Source organism: Xylocopa sonorina, chromosome 4 (assembly GCF_050948175.1).
Source record: "Xylocopa sonorina isolate GNS202 chromosome 4, iyXylSono1_principal, whole genome shotgun sequence".
NCBI lineage: Eukaryota > Metazoa > Arthropoda > Insecta > Hymenoptera > Apidae > Xylocopa > Xylocopa sonorina.
Window position 1 is genome coordinate 10,341,550 of NC_135196.1, and position 22,851 is coordinate 10,364,400.

Genomic DNA, 22,851 nt, shown 5'->3' on the forward strand with positions numbered 1-22,851 from the left:
TATTTATTACGAAACTTCCGGGCAAAAACTTCGGCGCTGAACGAAACGTACGATACTGTTTGTCACGATTAGCGTTGCGCGGGCTCTGCATTCTGATCGTGAGCGGAAAATAACTGATTTTTACCGCCGATCCACGCGTGCGGGACAAAATAATTTCTATTTCGAATAGCACGTGAAATCGACTTGTAGTGTGTTAATATTAATTAAAATAATTTAAATATTGCATGAATGCTTTTCGTCATAACGCGTACGAAAATATGAAAATAAATAAGAATTTCCAATGAATAAATTTGTAAAAAAATCTACGTGTTCTTGTTTCGTACATTAATTTCCCTTTTATCGAAAATTAATTTTGTTAAGCGTTCGTTAACGAGTTCTCGGAGAACTATTCGCCAAAATGAACTATGGGCTGTGTTAGATTTTCGTTAAAAGTTAGCCCAAGTACAAAACTTTTGATTCAGGACCCGTTTTAATCAATTGCCATAATTGAATTACGGGCTCTCGTTAGGAACATTTTATCGAGTCCTCCAATTTTAAGAAACTTGTACAGCGATACCGAAATCTTGGAACACTTCAAGAGGACTTCATGCTCGGTTCAGTCGCGCTCGATCACTTATCGAGATCGCATCTTGTCAATTAAATCTTCATGGGAATTGAGTCTGGAAAATTCAGCAACGCGAACCAATAATACTTCAGACAATAATTAAATCTTCCCTTCACTCGACGACGTACCTATTTATCGATGCCTTCGTTTATTTTCCATTTTCACGTCGCGTCTGTAGTAAAAATAATAGTAAAATATAGTGCAAAATGAAAGTTCATCTGTGGTCAAGTTTATTATCTGGAAGGTTAATTTATTCTAAATAAATAACACGCACACAAGTGCAATCGTTTCGATGACAAGCGCAGGAATATCTGTCAAATGAATTACCAATGGCATAACCATAACTAATCACCAACCTAGAAATGTGAGATATGGGTTTCGGAAAAATAGAAATTCTATATTACAGAATGAAATTACAAGTAGAAATTCGTGCAAACATTCTCTTAAAAAGATGAAGAATATACATTGTGCAATTAGAAACGCTAAGGTATTCATAAACATCCAAATATCATTTAAATCCAGCTACAATTCTTAGCACAAAATCTTAGAAATTGAAAGAACACAATTTAAACACATTGAATACACCAATGTAAAAGCCCAGCTAATTAATCCAAAAGTTACTAAAAAAGAAAACAAGGAGCATTTAATTAAATTAATTAAACTATACTCGCGCGATAACTGGAACACACGGCGCATAAATGTGCACGCACATCTGTAACTTCCAGCATCGCCAGTTTTAACCAATTAAAAGCTCAACCGGCAGGAGTAAAGCTCATCCAGCAGTTTTTCCGACCCGGAGGATTCCTGGTAAAACTAACGGAACGTTCGGTCCCGTTTACCCGATCCGTACCAAAAATCTGACAATGGAGAGCGATTACGTCGAGGACTCGCTGTCGATCGAGATGAACGACGGCGACGCGTACAAGGAGAAGACCAGGATAGCGAAAGCGGCGGCCACCACGTTGTGCAGGTTGAACGGTATAATGAGGCAGATGAAGGATTGGCGGGACGATCGCGTGAAATTGCGATCAAACGTTTGGCGGCTGAAACTGGCGCTACGCGTAGCCGCGAGGGAAACGGACGACGCTCTGAACGCTGACCCATTGATCGAGCATCAGAGGGCGGAGGTCGAACGACTGGAGACCAGTAATAAGGAGCTGAAGAAGGAGATGGCCGACATTAAAGCCGCCCTCCTCGACGGGGGTTACGTTACGCGGGTAGTCTCTTGGAAATCCGACGACAAGCTCGAGGAAGTTAAGCGGGAGTACTTGGCGGAGAACGAGCGTTTGAACAACGAAATTCAGTACCTGAAAAGTCGGCTGAGCGAGGCTGAGGATGGCCACGAGCACAGCTCCGAATCGGAACACTTGAAATGCAAGCTGAAACACTTCATGATGGTCGACCACACCGTGGAGATTATATTTACCGATATAGTTAACAAAGTCGCGGAGACAATAGCGAATCTGTCGGAGGAGTTGGTGAACGCGAACGAACGGTTGCACAGGGCGCGAGCGAAGAACGACAGTATGTACGTGGAGATCGATCAGCTGAGAGCCATGCTGCGCTTCAAGAACGGCGACGTTACGGATTACCAGAGGAGGATCGTCGAATTGGAGAACCTGACGAGACGTTTGAACCTGGAGCTGAGCAAGTTGAAGAGTAGCTACGAGTCGCGGGGCGCGGATACGAATTATCAGGGCAATCTCAGTAACGTCGAGCGATTGGCGAACGACTTGAGGGATAAACTGAGGAACGACCACGAGGCGTTGCTCGCAGCGGGTGATCCGTGTCGTTTGAAGTACCTGCGAAAGATCGTCGAGCTTCGTGCAAGTTTGAGACAGCTGCAGGTCGAACTGGGGAGAACCGGTGGTGGCCGTCGTCTCTCGCGTTCGGACAAAATGGCAGCGTCGAGCGTGTACTCGAAGCAGCTGCCGATGTTAGACGGCACGCTGCAGGAGATCGACGCGGAGATTGACAGATTAAGAAACAATCACGCGAAGAGGTACTGCAGAATCGGCGGCATCGAAGGTCTCGAGTACTTGAATAAAATAGAGGAGCTCGGGACGATCGTTGAAGAGGCACGAGCGACGATGAATGGATTGAATTGTCGTACGGGCGGAGATTCGCGCGAGTGGAAGGGCATTGAAAAATTGGAGGGTTTCGTCGGTAAAGTCTGTTACGGGATCAAGCAGTTGGAAGTGATCGTCGCATCCGGCGATCGTTCTGGGACGATCGAGAGAATCGAGCAATTGGAGGAGACGGTCGTCCGATTGAAATCGGAGTCGAACGAGAAGGATGAACGCGCGGACGGGCTTCGCAGGGAATTGCTCGATATGGAAAGTTTGCTTGGGCAGAGGGGCAAGGAGGTGGAAAACGCGCAGAGAAAAATTACCGCGCTAATGGAAGAAAACAGAGATTTGAGAGGAAGGGTTAAGAAGGCGGAGGAGAAGGCGTCGGCGATCCAGCGCGAACAGGAAGGCTCGAGGATCGAGCTGGAGCAACTGCAACAGGTGAAACGGGAGGCAAGTGTAACGAGAAAGAGATTGCAAACTGTTCAGGCCGATAAGGAAGGGTTGTTAAAGGAAACGGGGAAAATTCGCGGCGCGCTTCAAAAGAAGAACGAAGAAATTAAGACCGTCCTTGCCGAGAGGGAGGCAATGGCGAAGGCATTGAACGGGAAGATTACGGACTTGATAAAGAACCTTCAGATTGCCTCGAAGGAGAACGAGAAGCTGCGAAGTAAGGTTAATGAATCTGAACGAGTTAAACGCGAAACGGATGAAACCATAAGTGTCGAAAAAGAAAAGGAGAACGCGAGACGCAAGCGGGAGGAGTCGAAGAGGACGAGCGTCGAGCTTGGGCGACTGAAAACGAAGTTAGCTGCGGCGGAGGACAGTTTAGATAAAGCGAATCGTGAAGTAACCGATCTTGGAGCCCAACTGAAACACTTAGCCGACGACAAGGCGAGGCTCGAAGCGAAAATCCTCCAGTTGGAATCGCAGAAAGAAATGCTCGCGTATCAATTAGACGTCGAGAAGAGCATGGCGGAGGAGAGGTTAAAAGAGCTCGCCAACTTGAAATCGAATCGCGACGAATCGGATACCGAGAAAGCGAGGTTGACGAACGAGAATGAACAGTTAAGGGTAGAATTGACGAATTCGAAATTTGAAAAGGAGCTGCTGGAGAAATCTCTGAAACACACTCACGCAAAGTGCTCCGAGCTTGAAAATGAGACTGATAAGCACAAATCTGAGTTGGAGTGTTTACGCGACCAGATGAGTAACTACAAGATGGCCGAGGAAAATTTGATTAACAGATTGAAGGAAACGCGTACAGAATTGCTTGGTGCTGAGGATAAAGTGAAACAATTGGAATTAGAAAATTCGAGGCTACGCGACGACGTGAACGGATTGGCATCGAAGAATGCCGACTTCGATGGCCGCGTGGGCACGCTGTTGTCCGAAAAGAACGAGCTCGTGAGGCGTATTAACGAACTAGCCGAGAAGAACGTCGCGTTGAGGGATCAGCTGAACAAAATTGAAACGGCGAACGAATATTCCTCTGTCGAGTTGAAGAAATTGAGAACGGAGTGCGACGAAACGAAATCGGAGAACGGCGCTCTGCAGATGGCGCTCGACGAGGCGAGGAAGAGCAATGAGACGCTGAGGGAAGCGAGCGATGAGATGAAGCTGAAGTTGAATGAAATCTACAACGAATACAGGATATTGGAGAACCAGCTGAGAATTTTAGAGATGATGAACGCCACGTTGAAGAAGGAGAAAGAGTTGTTGGAGCAGGAATATGTCAACAGTTTACGATCGAAAGTTACGAAGAAAGGGGAGAAGGAACTGGTAGCGTACGGTGAAGGAAATGTTCAAATTATCGAGAAATCGATGATGAGCGGGACGAAACGGAACGGGAAACCTGGGAAACGCGCGAACGGCAGAATGGAAGCAACGGAGGAGAGGGAAATCCTGAAGAAACTGACAATGGAGAACGAATCGTTGAGATTCGAGGTACTAAACTTGAGGAATCAGAATTTCGATGATAAGATGCAATTGGTACACGTGAAAGACGAGCTTCGGAGACGAGAGAGCGAGTTAACAAAGAGCAAGGAAGGTGAAGTTGCAATTAAACCCATCTCGAACAAGCTAGAGATTATGAGTCTTTATTGCAAGGAGATTAATAACTACTCGGATCCCTGTCGCGATCGATCGAGTGTGCGCCCTTACGTGAATTCGATGGTGGAACAGGGGACTGGATTAGAAATCGAAAGATTACTGGATATCATGAACAAGCTGAAACTGGAGAACATTGCACTGAAGATGGAAATGGACACTCTGAGGTACAACTTGTTCGATAATTTCACGGTAGACGAGAAGTGGAGAAACGAGCTACGAAACGCGACGGAAGAAATTCAAGCACTGAGGATTGAATTGACGAAATTGAGAGACGAGAAGGAATCACTGTGGATCCGATTGGGCACAGCTGGGACGAAGTTGGATCAGTTAGAGTCCGAGAAGGCTGCTTTGAAGGACGAGCTTTCTACATTGAGGAAAGTGAATTCTGATCTGAAACACAAAACGAACGAATTACGGTACAATTATCAAGAGCTGAAGGAGAGGAGCGTAGGTTTCGAAGGGTGTATCGTGAGAGCGATTAGGAAGATGAAAAAATACACCGTAAGTACAGAGAATCGGGACAACATAGGCGACGAGTTAAAGCTGTTTCTAAAGAAATATATTTCGAACGAAGAAGTTTTGCGTTCGATCGAGCAAGAAATAGACGTAGAACTTTGAACTAACACTCACTGAAATTAGTAAGAAACATTGAAATTAATTCAATCAATTCGATTATTTCGACAAAAGACCGAAGCTCGTTTTGAAATATAGTTCCTGATCATCCATCATCCAACAGTGGAAGTGCCATAAGTTTCACCATGATGTAGGGTGCACGTGGGTGGACGGTTTTCGTACCCTTCTCAGGCTTTCTTCCGCCTAAATGTTCACCCGTCGACTTCGTATGTCCAACGGGTTGCCTGCCCCTGGCAGCTATTTATCGTTAATGTAAATTTTAGTTTATAAGAATAATCTGTAGCGACCAAATTATTAAAAAATTTCAATAATTATTCGATCATCGTTAATATCATCAAAAGCTCGAAAATTTTTAATGAAGAAATCATTTTTTTAAAAGGTTTACCGACGATTCTATTTACCTAGCGAACAGATGACTATGTAAAAACTGTAGTAACTCACTTTTTTAAAAGGATTACCGACGATTCGACTTACTATGTGAACAGATGACTATGGAAAAACTATTTCTTATATAATCTAGTATTTTGCTTAAATATCTTCTAATATTAACCAAGCTGCATCGAATCGGTAACATTGCAAGTGATATTAAAATGATACGAGGGTTTTACCCTCTCAGTAGAAGGAGATAAAAATGAATCGAGTGAGTGGTCTATTCTATGTCTTGTCTATGCTTGTACCTCATCTAGAAATATTTCATCTATGATACTCATTTTTCATGGTCTTTCTCTTTACGAACAGGTAAAATAAAAAAAAAGCTAACACTATTCTTATTTTCTTTACATTAATTTGTACTTCTTCATTGTAAAAGTATACGTTTCACAAGTTATTCATTCGTAATGTTGAAGACAAAACTTTTACATAACAATTTGTAGTAGATATTTCGTCGATTCCAAGTCTCTCTTCAAACAGAACAGATAGTTTCCACGAAATTGCTTTTAATTGTTTTCGACAAATCATAAATTTAGATTTAATTACCCGACGATTTATCACAAACTAGACGCTAGATTGTAAAGTTGGCGGTAACTATATAAGAATATTTTAGGAATTTAGGTTGGTAATATCAATTGACGATCAACTCTTGGGAGTGTGCGCTGTAGCTTCATTCGTTCGGCGACAATGGCGGCAGACCTTGATCAGTTTCAACAGCTTTTAAACACACTCCTTAGCACGGATAATAATGCCAGAACGCAAGCAGAGGTGTGTATACATATTCTAATTTTTCCATACATATCTTATGTATAATATTTTATAAAAGAACGCGTACGGTATAAAACGAGACACACCGTTCCCCGAGCACGTTGCCAACGTGTTGTCAGAATTCGCATGTGGGTACCGTTCATTGTTAATTCCTGTACAACCACGGTTTTCATTTTAATTTCGCTATTCAATATTTTTATCTAACGTCGCTACAGGCAATTTCGTGGTAAATATAATTAGTAATTAGAGTGAATACTGACAAGTGTTTAGAACAACCTAATAAAATCCAAAATGGTGTCGCGCGGTAGCACGCACCCCGCCAATCTTTTACTAGTGATCGGTATCACGTTTAATACGTGATAAATGTGCATTCTACTCAAATCTTTCCTACCGTTACTTACACCGTTTACGTAATTCTATTGTTGCACTGAAGACCAAAGTAGTTTAATTTTGTATTAAGTAACGTGTAATATATAGCGTGACTGACTACTTAGCAAGATTGAACGTTTCTGTATTTCGCTTTCCCGCCTACACACAACCTTGTTCAGTAAGGTTTTCGGCATTTCTGAATACCTTCATTCGCGTGGAAGTTTTTAATACTTTATTCTTTAATATTTTAGTATCTTCTCCTTTTATGGCATTAGCATTGTCATTAAAATTGTACATATTCGAGTTATTTACGCATTTCGGTTCTGATACGAGCGTGAAGAAACGCTACGAAAACGTGTGACCATGTGTCATTGCCTGGCACCATGTGGCTTCTTTTTTCTTTTCAGTTCTGCCGTGGCATCGGTTGAAATGTAAGTTATAGGTCACATTTTCTATGATTTCATGTTACTTATTGGCATGTTGCCTTCAGTTTACGAGATTAAGTTTTAAATATATATGTGTAACTGCAATAATTACAGAATAATGAATATTCCTTTTGTTTAAAACAAATAAGTTTGTTCACCATAAATTTTCTCATATAATGCATATCTTAGAACGCATAGTTACAAATTAAACATATATATATATAAAATTTGACATATTTTAGGAGGCATACAACAATCTCCCTGTGGATAGCAGGGTGACATTCCTTTTAACTTCTTTATGCAATGCCACCCTTGCTGAAGAGATGCGAGCTACAGCTGCCGTCTTGCTACGTCGACTTTTCTCTTCCGAGTTCATGGATTTCTATCCTAAAGTAATTATAACTTTATCATATTTATTCCATATATTTCCATAGGTGTAAAAAAGTAAAGAAAAGCTTGAAACATGCAAAATAACAAAAATGAAATTTATATGTTTACATAATAGAGATACCATTCAACTCTTAGTACTAATATGCTCTGCACTTTATGCCAACAACTGTTGCCAATGATTGAACGATCTATTGTAGTTCATGGTCTATAAATCTACATCTATGTCAAATCAGTATTGTGCATATATGCATACTTGTTTTTATGCCAATATATTTTTATGAAAAATCAAAAGAACAATGATAGTTTGACCAAGTTTTGTAATATGCTAATGGTATATTCTAATAGTTCTTGAGATGTATTAGCATGTTATTCATTTATCGAAAGATAACAAAATCATACATAAATTAAATATATATATTAAGTCTACATAATAATCTAGTTTCATTACACACACATATATATATTGAAACTTGAAATGAGATTATTGGATAGAACTTACTGGTAGACCTAATATATAAAATATACTGCTTATAATTATTCAAATAATAAAGTTTGTTTGAACAACATTTTGGCTTGGTTTTATTGTAAATGACGAGAGAATTGGTATACTATTTTTAGCACAAACCATTCTCTATCTGAATATCTGAGGCTTTCTACTATCCATTGGTTATTGTAATATATTTTCAATGTAAGTTATTGAAGTAATACACATTCATCATATGATATAGTTGAAATAATTATTAGTAGTATATTACTATAAAAATAATAGTAAACTAGTTTAGAAATTTTAATAAAAATACATTTGCATCTTTAGATTCCAGCTGAAGCACAAGCTCAACTAAAAGAACAAATTTTATTATCAGTTCAAAATGAACAAACACAGACTATTCGACGTAAGATTTGCGAGGTTGCAGCTGAAGTCGCACGAAATTTAATTGATGAAGATGGTAACAATCAGTGGCCCGAATTTCTGCAGTTCCTATTCCAATGTGCAAATAGTCCTGTACCAGCATTGAAAGAAAGTGCTCTTCAAATGTTCACGTGAGCATCTTTATCTTGATTGTACATATTTTTCACAATACAATACAACACAAATACAAACAATGATACATTTTATTTTGCATATAAATATATAGATCCGTCCCAGGTGTATTTGGAAATCAGCAAGCAAATTATCTTGATCTTATTAAACAAATGTTGCAACAATCTGTCATGGATTCTGCAAATTATGAGGTAATGTAAGATATCTATATACTTTTTATATAGTTAATGTAAAATATTGCAATGTCTTCTTTTATGAATATGCAGTTTATTAGTTAGAGAAATGTTTCATAACATTTGTTTTCAACTAAATAAATCAAATCATAATTAATTACTTTATAATACTTAATCAAGCAACATGTTTGATTGAAAAATGTCCCAGTTGAAAAGTTAATATGGAAGAATGATACACGAGATCCAAATAGTTTTAACTTCTCGTCACAATTTCTTCCTATAATAAAAAAGAACTGCCTTCTGATGACTGTGACTTGTGAAGTTTTAATTTACAGACAGATACGGGGCATACAGAAGTCTATTTATACCTGCTATTTATTACTAATTTACATTTTAATATAAAATTAAACATATTTGCTTCTTATAAATATTTTAATGAAATTAAATAATGGTAACAATTTTTACTATAGGTTAGATTTCAAGCGGTAAGAGCAATCGGAGCCTTTATCATTTTACATGATAAAGAAGAAAATATACAGAAACACTTTTCGGAATTACTACCAGCGATTGTTCAAGTAATTGCTCAATCAGTAGAAAAACAAGAAGATGATGCTCTTTTAAAAGTTTTAATTGATCTGGCAGAGTCAACACCGAAATTTTTGAGGTTACAATTAGAAACTATAATGGACATGTGTATGAAAATATTTTCCAACGAAGATATGGCTGATTCATGGAGACAATTAGCATTAGAAGTATTAGTAACGCTAGCAGAAACCGCCCCTGCAATGGTACGTAAAGTTGGTGGCAAATACATTGTATCCTTGGTACCGTTGGTGCTTAAAATGATGACAGACATAGAGGAAGATGAAAAATGGAGTTTCTCTGATGAAATTATTGATGACGACAATGACAGTAACAACGTTGTGGCTGAAAGTGCTTTAGATAGATTAGCATGTGGTTTAGGTGGTAAAACTATGTTACCACAAATTGTTCAGAATATTCCTTCAATGTTGAATAACAGCGATTGGAAATATAGGTAAATAATTTTGATATACTTTCCTTTTATAATAGTGATATATTTTCACAGAGTTGTCAGCAGTTATATGTTTTATGCAAATAACTGCGTTACATCTGTGATAGAGTAATTATTGAGATTTTCTCTGTTCTACCTATCGTTCTGATAGTTAGAAATTTGAGATGCTCAATGAATGTTCTATATGGAGAGAGTTGACAAAAATATCATAATATTTATTGTCATAGTTTTAGAACAAACATTTATACTTTTGCAAAACTATTAAAGTTAACATTCCGTCAACTTTAGTATCTAATGTTTTTAAAACATTTGTGATATAGACATGCTGCTCTAATGGCGATATCAGCTGTTGGTGAAGGTTGCCATAAACAAATGGAAGCAATATTACCTCAAATTATGGATGGAGTTATACAATATTTACAAGACCCTGTAAGTTCAATTACAATTTGACTAAAATGCCATAAATGGAGTCAGTCAGAAAATACAGAGAATAATAATGATTTAGTATGTATTCATATTGCTCTAACAATATTTAAAATCTACTTTTTTCAGCATCCTCGTGTAAGATATGCAGCTTGTAATGCAGTGGGTCAAATGTCAACCGATTTTGCACCTATATTCGAAAAAAAATTTCATGACAAAGTTATTCCTGGATTACTTATGGTTTTGGATGATAATGCAAACCCAAGAGTTCAAGCTCACGCTGGTGCAGCGCTCGTGAACTTTAGCGAAGATTGCCCGAAAAATATACTAACACCATATTTGGGTGCTATTATGGCTAAACTAGAGATGATACTGAAAATTAAATTTCAAGAATTGGTCGAGAAGGGTACTAAACTTGTTCTTGAACAAGTAAGTACATTGATTACCTATTCATTTGAAAATAATATAATTTCAGTTATAAACTATTATTACCTTATTTATAGGTTGTCACAACCATAGCATCTGTTGCTGATACATGCGAAGAACAATTTGTAAGATATTATGATAAATTAATGCCATATTTAAAATATATTATTCTAAATGCTAATCAAGAAGAACACAAAATGTTACGTGGTAAAACAATTGAATGTGTGAGTCTCATAGGACTTGCGGTAGGGCCAGAAAAGGTATAATAATATTAAATAGCTAGCAAATAATAATAAATGGCAAAGTACTTAAATATTTTACTTATATATATATTACACAACTAAGGTTTTTATGGTTATACAGTTCATTGCAGATGCAAGTGAAGTTATGGATATGTTACTAAAAACTCATTCAGAAGGAGATCTTCCAGATGATGACCCACAGACAAGCTATCTTATATCTGCATGGGCTCGAATTTGCAAAATTCTTGGTATGTTTGTTCTTCACTGGAATATCAATTAAAAGGACACATCTTTTTCAATTTCATTAAAATTGTTTTGTGCAACCATATATAGATGAAATATTTAAGTATGTCCATTTAAATGTTTCACACTGTATATTGACATACATTTTAATAGCAATAATTAAACTTTTTAGGTAAACAATTTGAACAATACTTACCATTGGTAATGGGTCCAGTTTTACGTACAGCAGCTATGAAACCTGAAGTTGCTTTATTGGATAACGAAGACATGGAAGGTATAGAAGACGTTGACTGGGAGTTTATTTCTCTCGGGGAACAACAGAATTTTGGAATCAAAACAGCCGGCTTAGAAGACAAAGCTTCTGCCTGTGAAATGTTAGTTTGCTACGCGCGTGAATTAAAAGAAGGTTTCGCAGATTATGCAGAAGAAGTAGTACGGCTGATGGTTCCTATGTTGAAATTTTACTTCCATGATGGTGTCAGGACAGCAGCTGCTGCAAGTTTACCATATCTTCTTGATTGCGCAAAAATAAAAGGTTATCTATCAAATTTGCATAGAATATTATTTCATTTCGTTATGATTGACTTAGTGTATTCACAAATAATTATTGAATTACAGGTCCACAATATCTTGAAGGTATGTGGGCATACATTTGTCCCGATTTGTTAAAAGGCATGGATACAGAACCAGAGTCTGAAGTTTTGTTAGAATTATTGTATTCGTTGGCTAAATGCATCGAAACCCTCGGTGCAGGCTGTTTAGAAGCGCAATCCATGGCTGAAGTGCTACGTATATTAGATAAATTACTTGTTAAACACTTTGAAAGGGCCGTAGCTAGATTGGAGAAACGTAAAGATGAAGATTATGATGAGGTAAAATTTTGCATAAAACTTTCTTATAAAATCACGTTACAAATATCGGTAACTTACTAATTTTAATAAATATCGTATTTAGGTTGTTGAAGAGAAACTCGCAGATGAAGACAATGAAGATGTATATACTCTAAGCAAAATAGCAGATATTTTACATGCTTTATTTACTACCCATAAATCTTCGTTCTTTCCTTATTTCGATCAAATTTGTGGACATTTTGTTAAATTGTTAAGTCCTGAAAGATCTTGGTCGGATCATCAATGGGCTTTATGTGTTTTTGATGATGTAATAGAATTCGGCGGGCCTGAATGTGCACAATATCAAGAATACTTTTTACGACCAATGATACAGTACGTATCAGATAAATCAGCAGAAGTTAGACAAGCGGCAGCGTATGGTTGCGGGGTATTAGGACAATATGGAGGAGAAGCATTTGCTCAAGCATGCGCCGAAGCTCTACCTAGGTTAATGGAAGTTATAAATGATCCCGAATCTAGATCGCCTGAAAACGTCAATCCTACTGAAAACGCTATTTCTGCAGTAACAAAAATTCTTAAATATAACAACAAAGCAATTAATGTTGATGAAATACTTCCTCATTGGTAAGTTTACGATCCATCATTTTTTTATGTGATAGAGAACAGTTCAGAAAGACTAACTGTATTAATTTTAATATATGAAATGAATCTTGCAAAATATCTTGCATCGTAATTAACATCTTGTATATATACATATATACACGCCATTTTGGTTTATTGTTAAGAATTAGTACTATAAAAATAGGATTCTGAAGAAGTAATTTTAATACAAATCCGTTATACAAATATAGGCTCTCTTGGCTACCAGTGGTAGAAGATGAAGATGAAGCACCTTATGTTTATGGATATTTGTGTGATTTGATTGAAGCAAATCATGTAGCAGTTTTAGGACCAAACAATGGAAACCTACCTCGGTTAATAAGTTTCTTTGCAGAAGCTCTTTATAAAGATGCAGTACCCACAAGTAATCCTGTCATGGGTAGAATTCTTAGCATCGTTAGACAAATACAGGTACAGGCGAATATGATATACAAAAGAATATACAATATACATATAGCTACATGTATTCTGAGGAAATGATAATACTGATAATATATTTTTCTGTTTCAGAATAACGAGTCTATGTTTCAGGCATGCATAAATGCATTAACAGCGGATCAACAACAAGCATTGCATGAGGCACTTCGTGCGCAGCCTACTAATTAGCCATGTGCTTTTACACCCTCGAATTTTAACACTTTAATATAAAATTAAAAAAACACATTTGCTTTAATAAAATTTATGAAGAAATCAGATTTTAGGTAGCTACATTATACCTATGGTACATTTGCGCAGGCTTAATTGCAGGAAGATACAGCTGTATGTAACTATCTGATATAATTCATATATTTGTTGATTGTATTTCATCGGTAGATGCAATAGTCGTCCGTTTTTTATTATTTGGAATTGTTGCAAATTACATACGATAAAACTTGTGCTTGTCATTAATTGATCAAGCGTGATGTTACACATAAATCTAGCAATATAAAATCAATTAAAATCTTGTGAGTTCGCACTGACGAAATTTGTACAATTCATTGTTTTTCTTTTATTGATAAAAATAATACAATAAAGTAATGTATATACATGAATTCCTTCTTAACGTAGCAAAATTAGAACAAGACTACATTTCCCGCCATTGCGAGCCGAACGATGTTAAATTGAATTTTTTTTCAATATAGCTTTGTAAATTGCGTAGCATTTCTAAATATTAATTGTAGCTTTGTTTTATGAATATCCAAAATCTTATACTTTTGTCACTGCGATCTCTTCGTCCTAATTATCTGCGTTTAAAAAAACTTTTTGGCAGAATAATAAAACTGCGAAAAATAGACTGGAAAAACATCAACTCATTGCTATCAGATGATGGCATAACATATTGTGATTTAGGTATTTTTATTATTAAATTTAGGTACAGTAAATGTTATTTAATAATAATATCGATAATATTACAGCGTTGAAGTTGGACGAAACTGTATACGAATGCCTTTTAAATGAAACGTAATGAACTGCTCCAGAACGTTGTGCATTTTAAGGAATCTAACACAGCGATGTATTAAATTCTTTGCTAATTCCAATTCAACGAATTATATTAAAACTGAAAGTGTATATGTTCAGTTGGTTCTAAAATATACACAATCTTGTAATTTTACAGCTAATTTACATCAAATTGTTACGCTTATTTAGCTGTAATTTTGCACTTTAGTATTGAGTCATCTAAAACTAAAAGATGACAATAAAATCAATATATATTGCTGAATTATGGTGAGAAAATGACAATGCTGGGCATTACGTTTCTTCCAATTGTCATGTAATAACAATATGAATTAAGAACAGTGATGTTAGAAAATGACTGAGTGAAGTAGCGTTACAACTTCCTGTTCTTGTTGCTATTTATTTGTACACAGTGATTGTCGTATTTCCTATTGCATGAAAACTTGCAATAGAAAATATATGCCACGTAAGATTTTCGGCTGGTTTCAACAAAAACCTTCAAAAAAATTTTTTTGTTACAACATATGAAGGCATTAAAAACTAATGATCCGATATTTATTTATGTACCTATATGTAAATTTATGTAATTAGTTTTAGTATGCGTATATATTAAAACTAACTACGTAACGACGAATTACATAAATTTAATTATCATTGATCATTAGGATATATTGTCTCATTAATTATTCCATGAAGACCAATATAAAGATATTATGTGAAATGAATACATGTGCGACTGTAAACATTTCATTACAGATTATCGAAGAACTGTTTGTGCGATATATTGTGACAAAAAAGAAAAAAAAATGTGGAAACAAAATCAATATAAGAAAAGTAAAATTATAATTCTTATAACTATATAGAGATTATTTTAAAGTTATTATTAATTAAAATAAATCTCAGCTTTTTAACTGATTGTTTTGCATTACCTTCAAAATCATATATTTTGTACCTGACGGAAATAAAATTTCTGCAATTTGAAAAATACTATTGAAGAAGAATGATTAATTATAATTAACGTTATGTTGCATGTATTTTTGTTAATGAAGTACATTTTATATACATGTTATTTATGTTCAAATTGATGAGATTTCTGTTACTAATTTTACATTACAAAAAATTAAGTTGGGATTTCAATATATATCACATATATATATATATATACTATGTATAGATATGTCATGAAAATACAAAAAGCGGTGATAGCATTAGTTTGTTTATTTTTCCATTTAAAAAAATCACAATTTCATTGGATTCAACATTTATTTTTTGTTACATGTGTATATCATAGATAAATTAGAAAACAACTTTTTTTAAACAAATCATTGTGTTACATAGTACATAATAATTAATATAATACATGTATATAAAATTAAGTGCGAACTTTAAATAATACGTCTGTTTGATAAATTTTATCAAGTGTAAGAAAAATTATATAAGAGTAAAACGAGTGATTTAAGTGTTGGCTAATTTTTTTCTCATATATTTAACGAAACTTAGTTCATCAAAAACTTCAACAATTCATTATTGATATTATTTTTGTAATTATATGAATGATTTATTTATAACATTTCATATCTGTAGATAATGATGAATATATTGGATCTTCAGCATGTACATATCTAATTGATGCGCGTTTGTGAATTGAAATATATTAAAAATAAGATGTTTCTAGCGATAATGCATATCGCTGCCTAAAATAGATAACTTTATTGTCACAAAATTAATGATTTTAAACAGTTTGAAAGCTTAATTTATAGATATAAGCAAATATCGGTACATTTAATGTTCATTATATAATCTTGTCTGATAATTACGCTTTTTGCTTAACTAACATTTTTGTGTGATGAAGATACGTTAATTATATATTAAAATATTTTCCTATTCCAATACTTGATAATACAATAATAATATTACTGTTACGTTTATAAATTCATTTTTACTGTACAAGCAAATATTTTACCAATAAGTGCTAACTGACATACATTGATAAGTGCTCATTGTTAGATCATCATCAAGTAACAAAACTGAGGCAATTAAGATCATGAAAACTGAAGCCATTTCTTTACTTATTACAGCACACGAAAAACGAAAGCAAAAATCACAATATCATAAAAAATCAAAAGAATTCTTAATCCTGAGCAACAAAAAGAGCTTGAAAGCCTCATATAGTTTCTAAAGACCATAAGCCTTCTATAATTAAAATCTAAGTGTAATGCATACAAAAAGGTCAATCACATATTATATCATTATATTTAATGTATGTATATATTTTATAGTATAGCAAATGTATTGTGTATGTCAAATATTTAATTTATAATATATATCTATAAGCATAATATATAAATAGTACTATATAAGAAATCTAATGTAATGCAGACAGCTTAATATAGTAGTCACTAATAACCACACATGAGGTATATATATATATGCATGCGACTTTAAACAAAGAAAATAGCATATAAATATGATTTCAAAAGTCGCGTGATTCCTTTTTTGTTTCTGTGATGTGAATATTCACTCTGTTTTTCCAATACAGCAACGAAATAAAGGTGGCTACAATGAATTTGTAAAGAAACATATGTACTGGAATGTGGAAGTTTTCGTCATTCTAATTCATATTACTTCATATTGTGACTGCGAGATGATATGATTATGTAAATTAGAAAGTGCATTCATTATTACTTGGGACAAGAGGTGCATGACTTTTTTAGGTATTTTATAATACGCAATTTATATATTTTAAATTCTACATAATTTTTATCTTAGCGGACACGTATTGATATATAATTTTATCTTATATGTTAAATTTATCAAGGATAACATTTTGAAGCTGGGAGCACATTTACGCTCACGTGGTAGTGTAGGTATCTGACACTTCTGATCATCCGATATTACGTCATCGCTTTTTCCCCCTCTTTTACGATCGATTCATATTTTGTCGTGACACAATGATATGCTACACGTATACCGGTTATTTTAATCACTTTTTACTTTGGAAAATTACCTAAAATTAATACATATTAATACCTGGAGGCAATACATATTTATATCGCGAAGTCAATATATAATTAATTGTGCTGTATGCAAATGCATACAATTTAATTGTCACTCTATTAACACGAAATTTTTCCATGGTACTTTTGATTTAAAAATATCTTCATATATCAACCTTTTTCTTGTCACGGTAATTCAATATCGGAAGAAATTTTCGATAGCATCGACTATCCAAGTAAAAACCAGCATACCTTTCTAAACGATGCTATCAACAACTAATCGAACTAACCGATCTTAGTAATTATATTTAATAAGAGTATGTAATTTCCGTAGATTCGATAGTGGAAACTTTTGTATTTAGAATAAAGATAAAAAAAAACGAAGGAATTCCGTTTGAAAATAATCTAGAGTACGATATTTTGGTGGTTTTATTTTTGGTAGTTGTGTGGAATCAACTAAATTTAAATAAAGGCATTAAGTACGGCTTCTTGTCCTCGTTCGTAATTCCTGTGCTCGTCTAATATGGGACTCACCTATACCGTTACACATTCATGCACACTTTCCCGTTTATTAGTTGGGGTTCATAGTGCTGTTATTCCGCCCCTGACTGCATATTGAAACGCGTGCAGTGCGCAGAATATTCACAAGTGTTGTGGCGGGCGTCTGCTGTGTCAGCCGTTTAGTAGTATGTAACACTAACACGGAATGTGAAATTCCATTAAACCTATCTACAGATCTGTTTCGTAAATTCCATTGTAAAGGTATCGTGTGAACGTTCGGCAAACCTGACGAGTTCAATAAACCTGTAACGGAACTCTTCGATTTTTCGTCATATCCTATTACTTATCTGTGTAGTCAGTCACCGTGCATATAGAAATTAGGGCGTGAAAAGGTTCGTTCAGTTCAATTGGAATTTCCTAATGTTTGAAAAGAAAACGCGTGTAAGGTTAGACAACGCATGTAACACCAGATTATAGAAAGCCGGGTGTCGAATACTTGAGATTTCACAAATTTCTTCTATACTGATATTGTTATTAATGTTGTAAATGTTGTATCTTTCCGGTCTGCGATTTCTCGATACATTTTGTTTCTTACGTTCTTCTTTTCTTTTTTTTAACTTTAGAATTCACGTATGATATTTTAACAACGTATATCAGTGTTGTGTTCTTCGGATGGATTTAAACGCATCTATTAAATTTTATCAACTAATCATGTCTAACAATACTAAACGTGACTGGTTTGCAAACAATTTAGAATATCATTAATCGTTGCCTGGAGATTACAATAATATCAGAATATTCGTGAATAATATATAAATACAATGATTTCTAATTCGAAAACTATAGTAATGACATTGATCAGTAATTGTAAGATAACTTATGAAAGCCAGGTAAACTATTGTTAATTTCTGTATAGATTAAACTGTATAAAGAACAATGTTCTGTTAGAAATAATTGAAATAGTATCGATGATAAGCTATTTGAATAGTGCTACTCTTATCTTATATATTAGTCATTCTATAAAATTCTCTGATAAGTATTTGTAATCTTACTTTTATTTCTATCAAACGATTGCAACTATTCTTAATGCTTGCACATATTATTTATAGTCGAACCGAAACATTATATATAAATACTTTCTACACTTCACGTTATTTGAGTTAGTGTTGAGACGTTCGTGTAGCATAAGCAATTATAATAAGGTAAACTGAAAGGTAAACTGATTTTACATTTTGTTTGATAGGACTTTTATGGACTTAACATTGAAACATTAAAAAATGTCTAGAAAGCGGGCTAGGGAAGAAACTATGTTGAATTCTACATCATATTCAAATATTCAGAATGGGGAGAATGCCTCTTGTTCTAAGGAAGGCTCACCGGCACATCCAGTAAGTACTATTGCTTGATGTGAAAATATTTGTGATGAGTTGTATATGATTATTAAAGAAAAAAGTATAACTCATTGTACTTTTCATATCAAGTAGAATAAAGGGTTGTTTAATAACCATGTACTTTAAATTTTACACTAATACATATTTAGAAGATCTACTAATATTTTTTAATTATCTAATTTAGTTTAATTAGCCAGTCATATTAAAATTTACATATACAAATTATTCTGCAATATACTACAAGATTATCTGTAATCATTCTGAGATAATGCGTCTTTAATTCCATAGCTATATGTAAAAGCAAAGTTTTTAGTGATAATGGTATGATATGATGCAAGATCATCAGTATATCAAAATTGATATAATATTGTAGACATTTCATTATTTAAATAGTCTTGTGTTGAAATGTTTCATGGATGGACATGAACGAAAGTTAAATGTTTGCTTTGAATAAAGTGACATAATTTAATCTATTGAACTCTACTAAAAGAAAATTTAAAAGCTTAATAGAAGGTTGAATTTAAAGACATTTGATAAAAAAATTTTTGGAAAAGAAATTTTGTATGTTTTTTTTTTAAGTAAAAAGTATACATAATTTGGTAACATTAACAGCTAATGACAATGACTTGGGGGACCAACAGGAATTCAAATGAGTCAGCTCAAATTTCAATGAAAATGTATAATAGCAAAATTTCGCGTTACCACAAAGAACTTCCAGTGAGTCTGATTTTTTTTTTTAATATTTTTATTATTTATGTTTATGCAATCAAGTGTTTTTACTTAATAATGTGTTAAAAGAATATGGTCAAAGAAATTATTGTTGTACATTATATGTGTTTAAGTTCTTGAAGATAATATTTTCAAATTAATCATATTCAATACTTGTCATTTGCTTATATTCTGGCTCATATTCATATTTATTAAATTCATTGTGCAGTCAATTTGTAAAGAAGCTCCGTTTAGTGATGATCCAGAAGCACTCGCTGAAAGACATGCATGCGATTATAATATTCGCATTACGTTAAAAATGGCAAAAACTGGCAAAGGTTGGTTTGAATACAAATTAATTTAATATTTGAAGAGTAATGGGGAAAGATAAGAGAGTTTATTTCTTTACACATTTCAATAATAAATGTGTTTTTACCTTAGAATTTATTATATGTGAGATAAGTAAAACAGGAGATAAGAATGTTAACATATAGATAATACTTATGTATACAATGTTGCTAACAAGCAATTTTATATGAACTTTTGTTTAATTATAGTGAAATGCACATATACATATACAAGAGTTTTGGAATTGAATGACACTTGTTTAAATATACATATGTGTGAACATAATATATTTTTTACTTTTTGCAAAAAGTAGCAAAGCCTGTAATAACTTTAGTATCTTTTCCTAGACTCTTTGTTTGTCTGGCCAATAGCGACTAAAAATTCGTTAATATTAATTATAATGTTAATAACTTACATAACATTTCAGCTCCTAGAAAAATCAGAGTATATGCAGATGGTATTTATGACTTGTTTCATCAAGGGCATGCACGCCAACTTTTACAAGCAAAAAACATTTTTCCTAATGTATACCTTATTGTAGGAGGTAAGAAGGGATAAACAATATTATTATATATGCAATGTTAATAACCAATTATCTTTTATAAAAGAAATGTATTTTTTATGTATTATTGCAGTTTGTAATGATGAGTTAACACACAGTAAAAAGGGAAGAACTGTTATGACAGATGTTGAAAGATATGATGCAGTAAGACATTGTCGTTATGTAGATGAAGTAGTTAGAGATGCGCCTTGGGAACTGGATGATGAATTTCTGACAAAGCATAAAGTAAAATTATTCTCATTCTAGAAATATTTATTTTGTTTCATTTACGCTTAATGCATTGTTATATTAATGTTTAATTTTTCAGATCGACTTTGTTGCGCATGATGATATACCTTATATGACTGATGATAGTACAGATGTTTATGCAGACCTAAAAGCTAAAGGTATGTTTGTAGCTACACAGAGAACTGAAGGTGTATCAACATCAGATATTGTGGCACGGATAGTTAAAGATTATGATATTTATGTACGGAGAAACCTTGCACGAGGCTACAGTGCCAAAGAACTTAATGTTTCTTTCCTTAATGTAAGTTCATTTTTTTCTTTTCTCTTTTATATAGTATAAACAGTGTGATATTTTATGTTATGCAATATGATATTATAGGAAAAGAAGTTCCGTTTACAAAATAAATTTGATGATTTAAAAGACAAGGGCAAACGAGTAATGGAGAATATTGGTGAAAAACGTATGGATATGATAAGCAAATGGGAAGAAAAATCTCGAGATTTTATTGATGCTTTCTTATTGTTATTTGGCAGAGAAGGCAGATTGGTGGGTAGAATTTATAGAGGAATTATTTTGTTAATTATTTTGTACTCAATATTAATAGTGCATTGCAAAATATGCTTTACAAAAGAATAAATATATTTCAATTATTCAGTATATAGATACTCTTTTTAACCTGAATCATTAACATTTTAAGGCTTTCTCGTAAATGTACATATATCTGTAGGGGAAGGGTACAAAGTGTTTTATAGTTTTAATACATTTATCATTTTTTATTAAAGTATAAAAATATAACTTTAAAATTTAAACTTTAAATAATTTCTTGTTTGTACTCACAGTCAACAATTTGGAATGAAAGTAAAGGTCGTTTGATGCAAGCGCTATCTCCTCCCGCAAGTCCAAAAAGAGATGGCAGTCCGAATGGCAGTAATAGCAGCAATAATGATGAAGATCAAACAAGGTACATCACAGCATTCGAGTCAATTGACTAACATGCAACACCACTTCATTCTGTACTGCTTCTATATGAAAACCTTGAATACTTCACACCATCCATTTGCAGCATGTTATGTTAGTATACATTTCCACTGTTAAATACATTAGATAAATTTTAAGCTATAATACACAATATAACTAATGCTTGTTGTAAAAGTTGTATTTTCTGTTCATTCTTTCTTGTTTGTGTACATAATATATGTATAATGTATAAGCTGTATACGCTATTGTTACTAACATTTTTGTTTATAGATTGCAACTATGAAATGTGGATATGTTATTTATTTCACATCCATTCAAATTGGCATATTTAATGTACATGATTTATGTTACAGTCCACCACCGAAGAAGACTGGCCGTTTTGAGTGTTCGCAGAGTAATTATTATTTAAGCGATGATTACAGTGATGACGAAGAGGAACATCTACATTCTAAATGATAATTCGTTTTTTCAAGATATCATTTCTTCGTTTTGACCAAAAATATTGTGCAATCTCTTTAAAAATGTTTAAGAGATATTTTTATGCAACTATGTGATTTGCTAAAATTATATAGAAAATTATCTGTTATATGATATAGAAGTTCAACATAATTATGAATTATTATATACTAATTAGTATAAATGTGCACAAACATTATGTACTAAAGTCGTACAGATTGCTTAAAACATTCGTTGCAACTATTCTTTAGAGTTTCATCTCGCTAATGGTGGTATTATTAATAATAAGTTCCTATGTTCTGAATGATACTTCATTAATTACAAATTTCATAATTTACTATATGAACTTCCAATAG

At 33.7% G+C, this 22,851-nt stretch overlaps 3 protein-coding genes and 1 non-coding gene across 12 annotated transcripts; all 4 read left to right on the forward strand.

The window, feature by feature from the left end:
* The first annotated feature begins 1,467 nt into the window (after positions 1 to 1,467).
* Positions 1,468 to 5,431, forward strand: LOC143422659 (uncharacterized). The gene has a single exon (XM_076893460.1). It carries the CDS (start codon positions 1,468 to 1,470, stop codon positions 5,401 to 5,403), a length of 3,936 nt encoding a protein of 1,311 aa, XP_076749575.1. The 3' UTR covers positions 5,404 to 5,431.
* A 1,032-nt stretch (positions 5,432 to 6,463) lies between these two features.
* On the forward strand, positions 6,464 to 13,923 carry Karybeta3 (karyopherin beta 3). 2 transcript variants are annotated; one of them, XM_076894247.1, is made up of 14 exons: positions 6,464 to 6,615; positions 7,652 to 7,801; positions 8,614 to 8,840; positions 8,936 to 9,032; positions 9,485 to 10,050; positions 10,368 to 10,476; positions 10,600 to 10,899; positions 10,974 to 11,156; positions 11,260 to 11,386; positions 11,554 to 11,916; positions 12,000 to 12,253; positions 12,336 to 12,856; positions 13,084 to 13,303; positions 13,403 to 13,923. In XM_076894247.1, the coding sequence occupies exons 1-14, from the start codon at positions 6,535 to 6,537 to the stop codon at positions 13,496 to 13,498; spliced, it is 3,294 nt and encodes a 1,097-aa protein (XP_076750362.1). In that variant the 5' UTR covers positions 6,464 to 6,534; the 3' UTR covers positions 13,499 to 13,923. The 2 variants fall into 2 exon arrangements, with proteins under 2 accessions (XP_076750362.1, XP_076750363.1); XM_076894248.1 differs by lacking the exon at positions 6,464 to 6,615 and adding an exon at positions 8,418 to 8,487 and having other exon boundaries at positions 7,660 to 7,801.
* On the forward strand, positions 9,237 to 9,370 carry LOC143423345 (small Cajal body-specific RNA 8). The gene has a single exon (XR_013101818.1).
* Positions 13,924 to 17,888: 3,965 nt separating the features above from the next.
* Positions 17,889 to 22,625, forward strand: LOC143423159 (choline-phosphate cytidylyltransferase A). Of its 8 annotated transcripts, none has more exons than XM_076894278.1 (10): positions 17,889 to 18,008; positions 19,067 to 19,211; positions 19,827 to 19,931; positions 20,152 to 20,260; positions 20,698 to 20,814; positions 20,906 to 21,057; positions 21,140 to 21,361; positions 21,440 to 21,607; positions 21,901 to 22,022; positions 22,393 to 22,625. In XM_076894278.1, exons 2-10 carry the CDS (start codon positions 19,101 to 19,103, stop codon positions 22,493 to 22,495), a joined length of 1,209 nt encoding a protein of 402 aa, XP_076750393.1. In that variant the 5' UTR covers positions 17,889 to 18,008; positions 19,067 to 19,100; the 3' UTR covers positions 22,496 to 22,625. The 8 variants fall into 8 exon arrangements, 7 of the variants coding, with proteins under 7 accessions (XP_076750393.1, XP_076750392.1, XP_076750391.1 ...); XR_013101794.1 differs by lacking the exon at positions 17,889 to 18,008 and adding an exon at positions 18,015 to 18,215 and having other exon boundaries at positions 21,901 to 22,132; XM_076894277.1 differs by lacking the exon at positions 17,889 to 18,008 and adding an exon at positions 18,015 to 18,269.
* Positions 22,626 to 22,851: the final 226 nt, after the last annotated feature.

What these genes read in the sequence shown, in the direction of transcription:
- LOC143423159 (XM_076894278.1), top strand. Translation starts at nt 19,101, where the DNA reads ATGTCTAGAAAGCGGGCTAGGGAAGAAACTATGTTGAATTCTACATCA. An exon ending in AAGGCTCACCGGCACATCCA is followed by an intron (nt 19,212 to 19,826) that starts GTAAGTACTATT and finishes TAACATTAACAG; the next exon opens with CTAATGACAATGACTTGGGG. An exon ending in TTAATGTTTCTTTCCTTAAT is followed by an intron (nt 21,362 to 21,439) that starts GTAAGTTCATTT and finishes ATGATATTATAG; the next exon opens with GAAAAGAAGTTCCGTTTACA.
- LOC143422659 (XM_076893460.1), top strand. Translation starts at nt 1,468, where the DNA reads ATGGAGAGCGATTACGTCGAGGACTCGCTGTCGATCGAGATGAACGAC.
- Karybeta3 (XM_076894247.1), top strand. Translation starts at nt 6,535, where the DNA reads ATGGCGGCAGACCTTGATCAGTTTCAACAGCTTTTAAACACACTCCTT. An exon ending in ATGCCAGAACGCAAGCAGAG is followed by an intron (nt 6,616 to 7,651) that starts GTGTGTATACAT and finishes GACATATTTTAG; the next exon opens with GAGGCATACAACAATCTCCC. An exon ending in TCGAATTTGCAAAATTCTTG is followed by an intron (nt 11,387 to 11,553) that starts GTATGTTTGTTC and finishes TAAACTTTTTAG; the next exon opens with GTAAACAATTTGAACAATAC.